This window comes from Tupaia chinensis, unplaced genomic scaffold (assembly GCF_000334495.1).
Source record: "Tupaia chinensis unplaced genomic scaffold, TupChi_1.0 Scaffold142270_1, whole genome shotgun sequence".
NCBI classification, from domain to species: domain Eukaryota; kingdom Metazoa; phylum Chordata; class Mammalia; order Scandentia; family Tupaiidae; genus Tupaia; species Tupaia belangeri.
Genome location: NW_006202119.1, coordinates 3724 through 10183, shown reverse-complemented (window position 1 = coordinate 10183; position 6460 = coordinate 3724). Strand labels below are relative to the sequence as shown.

At 41.3% G+C, this 6460-nt stretch overlaps 1 protein-coding gene across 1 annotated transcript in view; it reads right to left on the bottom strand.

The window, feature by feature from the left end:
- The window catches only part of TRO (trophinin), a 13845-nt gene that overhangs the window by 3718 nt on the left and 3667 nt on the right, over positions 1–6460 (bottom strand). The window contains 10 exon segments of the mRNA XM_014582108.2: positions 1–152; positions 155–291; positions 1146–1262; positions 1788–1849; positions 2241–2293; positions 2387–2419; positions 2422–2462; positions 3424–3512; positions 4016–4098; positions 4359–4422. Coding sequence (XP_014437594.2) covers positions 1–152; positions 155–291; positions 1146–1262; positions 1788–1849; positions 2241–2293; positions 2387–2419; positions 2422–2462; positions 3424–3512; positions 4016–4098; positions 4359–4422 — 831 coding nt within the window.

The window sequence follows — 6460 nt, the reverse complement described above, 5'->3', positions numbered from 1 at the left end:
TCTTTTGAAATCAATGTTGGTGCTGGTGTCAGCATTTTCTTGGGCTCTGACCTCAATTTCTAATAAAAATATGTTCCAGGCCCAAATGTTGTTGCCTAACTCTTCCCTTGTCAAGCAGTCTGTATCCATGTCATCCTAATTCCAGGGTCCATAGCTTTCTCTCTCATCCCCATTTGGGCTCTTGCCTCAGCCTTGACCTCAGCCTTAGTCACAGCCACAGCTACAGTTTGGACTTTCATCTCCACTGCCTCTTGGAACTGAGTATTTTGTCTTTGGGTTTTTTTTTTTTTTTTTTTTTTTTTTTGCACTGAAGTGCAGACAATGATAGGAATGATAATTATTATAAGGAGAATAACCCTATAGTTATAGCATCTACTATGGGATGTGTATAAAGCTAGTAGCAATAATTTATAAAATTTCTTAGTTACTGGGGCTCTATCATGGGTCAGTCCTAATATCTAACTTTATCTATGCTAACTTAGATGCTATATGACCTTGGATAAGCTATTTTACTTCACTGAGACTAAGTGTCTTCATCTGTAAAATGGGAAATAATGAGACTAAGTATGTTATGGACTAAATGTTTGTGTTACCCCAAAATTCATATGTTGAATCCCCAACCCCTAGAGTGACTGTGGTGAAGACAGGGTCTTTATGGATGTAATTAAGGTTAAATGAGTCACAAGGGTGGGGTCTTCATCCAATAGGGTTAGTGTCCTTATTAAAAGAGATACCAAACAGCTCATTCTCTATCTGCCATATGAAGACACAGTGAGAAGGTGGCCATTAACAAGCCAGGAAGAGAGCACTCATCAGAAACCGAACTTGCCAGATCTTGATCAGGGATTTTCAGCATTCAGAACTGTGAGAAAATAAATTACTGTCTTTTAAGCCACCCAGGCTACAGTATTTTGTCATGGCAGCCCAGGATGACTCATATGAAGTAATGAAGAATAAATGAAACAATATATACTATTTATTTAGCATCATTCTGGACATAAATGATGTTCCATATATAAATAATGTTCCATATGCTTACATATGAACTTATACTGCCTTATACATACCCATCCCTGCACACAGCCTACCCTAGCCAGGGGCACCCTATTCCCTTAAAAATGCCAAATTCCATCAGTTCTCCCATTACCTTGCAGTCAAGTATGAGGACTTTCATCTTGCTGCTTTCATGGTAGGACCACAGGCCCCAGAAGATCTTGTATTCAGGTAATCTGTTTTTGGGGACTCTCTTGTACTCCAGGTACCTTGGATAAATGAAATTAATTGTGCTTCTAACCAAGCAAACCGGTTGTCTAACCACTAGGAACAAGATACTAAATAGCCCCTGAAGAAGGATTTCTATGACCCTCCAGCACCAAACTTATTCCTAAACACAGTTTGTGGTTGTGATCTCCACTCATGAGCCATTCACATTGGCCTCACACAAAGCAGTCACTTGGGGGTGCTGCAGAGAAGGCATGCATAGGACATAAGTTCACAGGAAAGCCAAAGTAAGGAGCAAACATAGATTCCTGTTGGGTGTATCATAAACAGAGGAGCTATTCTGCAGGCCTTCTATTAGCACAATCCACCACAATGACCTTGTGTTTGGACTGCCCCAGTCCTGGAAAGGTCCATCCATGGCAATTTTAGACAGGATTCAGTTCTTGGGAATAGGATACTCATTCCTCTAAAGCTAGTTTAATAAATGCATGGATTAAGCACTTTCTGAACCAGATCAGCACACCCAAAACACTTTAGGGCCGGACAAATCCTCAAACTCCACTTGCTTTTGCTTCACAAACTTGTCTGTGATGAGCTTCCTCACTTCCCCAAAGAGTGAATGCCTCACCTTAATGATGGAAAAAATGAACATATCAGAACTGCTCAAATGAGGGCAGAAACATTTCCTAACATGGAAGAGAACACTCTAGCACATGGGGCAGTATCAAGTAAGTGAAGACAGCAGTGAGCATATGGCCACTAAAAGCAAGCAACAGAGGCCAGATGATTCTTTGTCATGAATTGCTAAAGATTTGTGTTACATTGCAACTTAGAACAGAAGACAGGAAAGAGAGAGAGAGCAGAGTTCAGGACCATTTCCCCATCCACCAAGGTCAAAACTCTAGGCTCTCTACCCAGCCCAGCATTCCCTGCCTGCACCACCAGACCACCAGGATGATGCAATCCTGGGACAGTCCTCTCTTGCCAAAGGACAACAAGAACGCAAGGAGAAGGGGAGCCAAATCATATCCAAGATGCAGCCCAAACTTGCATAGCATCTCCCAGATGACAGCTGCAAAGGGAGGCAAGACAAGACAGGGACAGAAAATGAACACATGGAATTCAGACCATGGCCACCCATTCAGCTACATACCCAGTGACTCACATTCACTGGCCTTGTTGCTATTCACAAAAATAATAGTATCACCATGAGAATACCCAATTTTGGTGTGTCCTTGGTCCTAAAAGAATAGGACAGAGAGAAGGTTTATGTCCAGCAACCATCTACACAAGGCATGCCAAACAGTTACCAGGCTAGGGTCTCCCAGACACCTCAGTTAGGCAGTATCCAGACCAGCCAGCTTAAAGTTGTGTGTAACTTTGGACAATGCACAGGAAAAATCACAGCTTTCCATTACCATGTTGCTGAAAGGATGGAAGAATGTCTGTCAACCTCATATAATGCAAACAATGTGAGCCCCTTCTTTCTCCCCCAGATCCCTCAGATCTCAGACAATTTTTGGCAGAGTCCCACTGATGACACATGTCATGATCTTAGATAAGTTCTCAGCTCCCTCTTGGGTTCAGTTTTCCTATCTATGCAGCAAGGAGGTACAGCCATGGTAAAGTCTTTCATGTAAGTCTATGATGATTCTGCCAGTCTCACTTCAAGTCAAAGACATAACCCTATTCTTGGTCACTCCTTGCTTGGACTGGTTATATCCTGAGGGAATGTCTAGCCTTCCTACTTAAACTGAGTACTCTTTGAGGGCAAATTAACATTTCTCTATCTCCTCGCAGCATGGTTAAAGGGATAAGCACTACACAAAGATGTCCACAAAAGTACATCCAAATCTTTCTTGCCCCTTCAGCAGCATGATCCACCACACCAGGAAGTCCTTCCTTGATAACCACTCCACCAAGGCCAGGCCAGGTGCTCGGTAGAAAGATGAGCAATGACAGGCCCACTTTCCTGGAAACATCTGGAAAGACAACAAAGAATGACCTGCCCCAGGCTCTAGTCCATCACAATCAGACACCACTACTGTGTGCAGGGCTCCAACTCTCGCAGTAGCTGGGAATGGGGTTTTTTAGGCCTTATCTTTCCTGATCTCTAAGAGAATGTGAGAAGAGAGGAAAAGGAGGGGGTACTACCATGAACAAAAGTAGAAGGCTCTCTCACCCAGTCCTTCCCCAGCTTATGTTCCCAGTATGCCTGCAGAGGATTCCTGAGTACTGATGAGAATATAAAAGCTACTTTGCTTATCAATTTCCTTTGGATTGACTTGAAAAATCTGCCAAGTAAAATAGTAGCTTGCAAGATCACAAAATTCAGCTTCTCAGACATCCCATATCTCCCAATGTACCTAGGGGTTTTGTGTGTGTGAGAATTCTGTGAGATAATTAATGCATATTAAACATGTTGCTAAGTGCCTGGAACATGGTAAACCTGCAACAAATGTACTGTAGTCATCAACATTGTCTTTGTGACTCCTTAGGACTCCAGCAAGGTAGAAAATGGCAAATGGAAGGTAGAAGTGAGCATCTGAAATGTCAGGACTTGTCCAGCTGACAGAAGCTACAACTGAGTTGGGTGGATTGGGTCCCAGCTGTGCCTTTACCACTGACTTACTGTGCAACACATGGCTAGTCTATGCCCCACCCTAGGCCATTGTCTATCCATCTGCACAATAATAGCGCTGGATTACCAGGTCTTTGCAGTTCCTCCCAGCAGGGATATGTACATCTTTGTTCTATTTAAGGTTTCCCCACTCATCTCTCAGGGCTGGTCCTTCATTTTTTCCAGAGCATAGCTTACTTGTTCAATGATCTCTGGGAAATATTCATCATATTCTTGGAAAACATCCTTCAACATGTCTGCAGGAAAGGAGAAGTAGGGCAGCTGAACTGAGCAGGGACCACAAAACTGCAACCATTTTGCCAGCCCTATAGGGTTAGTGCAGTCAGAGTTCCAAACTGTACTAATGGGAGATGCCAGTCATGACAGAGTGTGAGGAGGGCAGGGGTAGAGATAAGAGAGAATAAAGAGTTCATAAAGGTAAGTAAAGATTGCCCTCCAGCCACGGGGAGAGGAAGCCAAGAGGAGAGCTTAAAGATGAGGGTTGGTAAGACACTACCTGAGCACTTGATAGGCATCTTTGTCTGGTCCTTAACCAACAGGTATTTCACCAACTTATTTGCCTGGGGGAAGAGAATACATGGAAAGATCTCAATATGTCTGTTTAAAAAAATATTGGAGGGACAAGCAGTTAGCATATTGGCTATGTCGCTGGACACCCATGTAGTTGACTGCAGTTCGAGTCTCAGACCTGTTGACTTAAACTCATGCTGAGCACGTGTGTGTGCGTGCCCAAGATCCCGAGAGGAGAATAGAGGAGAAGGGATTGAGGCGTGGCCATAGCCCCTGGGGTTGATTTCTTGCTTTCTGTCTCTCTGTCTCTGTCTTTCTGGTGAGTGAATGCACCCTAAGACTGGACAGCATTGGATTTGTACCCTTTTTTTTTATAACATTTTAGAAATATTTTTTATAAAAAGTTTAGTATTTGGGAATGAATCCATTATAACATGATTTCTTTAGTTACAGCATACAGCATTCCCAGCTGACCCCATTATTAATTTTGAGAAATTTAGAAAAATACAGAAAAGTACAAAAAAAAAAAAACCCAAGATATCCATATACCACAATCCTAAATTAACCTAAATTAATCCTAAATTACTTGCAGTCTCTCTCTTTTTTTAAATGACAAATGGATGTTTATTAAAAAGCTGAAGTCCCTTGGGGCTAGCTGTTAGTGTAATGGCTATGTCACTGGACTCCCATGTAGTCGACCGCAGTTCGAGTCCCAGACCTGGTGGCTTAAACTCACGCCGGTCGCGTGTGCATGCGTGCCCAAGATCCCGAGAGGAGAATGGAGGAGAAGGGATTGCGGCGTGGCCATCCCCCCGGCGGGTGATTTCTCGCTTTCTGTCTCTCTGTCTCTCTCTGTCTGTCTGGCGAGCACACGCACTCTATAGCAAAAACCTCTCAAAAAAAAAAAAAAAAAGCTAAAGTCCCCTTTAACCAACCCTCGTCCCACTTCCCACTCATTCCCTTTCCCTTCTCCATTCCTCACAGGCCACCACTACCAACAGTCTGGTCTATAACCTTCCAAACCATTTTAAAAATATTTTCATACACATATTTATCCATTTCGAATATAAAGTACTGAATTTTGTAAGGCAAATTTTAATTCAAATTTACAAAGTCATTGTACTATATGCATCATTTAACAGCTTGATTTTTTCCCCTCAACATGATTTTTGAGCTCTTTCTGTTAATAACGTGGATCTCTTTTGTTACATTTTACAGATATACATTATTCCATCTTAAGAATTTGCCACTTTGTTCCTGATGGGCATTTGTTTCCAATTTTCATCTAGTATAAAGGAGCCATAGTATATAAATGAGCCATAGTAAGTATCCTGGCACATATTTCCTGAGCATACATTACACACAGGTAGGATTAAAAAAAATTGTTTTTAAATATTTTTTGGAATGGTGTTGCTGTGTTGCCCAGGCTGGCCCTGAACTTGCAATCCTTCCACCCTAGCCTCCTAGGCAGCTGGAACTACAGGCACTGCAGGCGTGCACTATTATTTAGTATACAGCTTGTTCATATTTCTGTTTTTAATCATCATGAATTTTACTTTTGTTATAGTCTATGTTGATTTCCCCCCTCCATAGAGAAAATTATCTCCAAGTTGTTTTCCCCCTCCTTGGAGAAAATTATCTCCAACTAATTTTTAAAGCAGTCCCATTATCTCATCTTCTGATGCTGATTCTTTTATATTCCAAATTCTAATAAATGCATAGATCTTTCTGGAATCTCTTCTGATCTGCTAAATCAATACAAAAGTTTTTATTACTTGTAGATGATCATATCATCTATTTTTGTCTCTTCGGTTCCAATACTTAAAACTTACTTATTTCACTACACTGGTGAAAATCTCTAATTCTATGCTGTTAGCAAGAATAGGCATGTCTTCTATTCCCAATTTTAGTGGAAATACGTTTATAGTTTCAGCATTATCTTTGTTGTTTGCTGTATTTTTCTTTTCCTTTTTTAAAATTTTTGGTCGGTCATCGGCTTTTTATCATGTAAATTTTCTTTTCAGTATGAGTTTTCTGATGTTCCACTAAGTTTTTTTTTTTTTTTTGGGGGGGTTTTTTCTTTAGGGT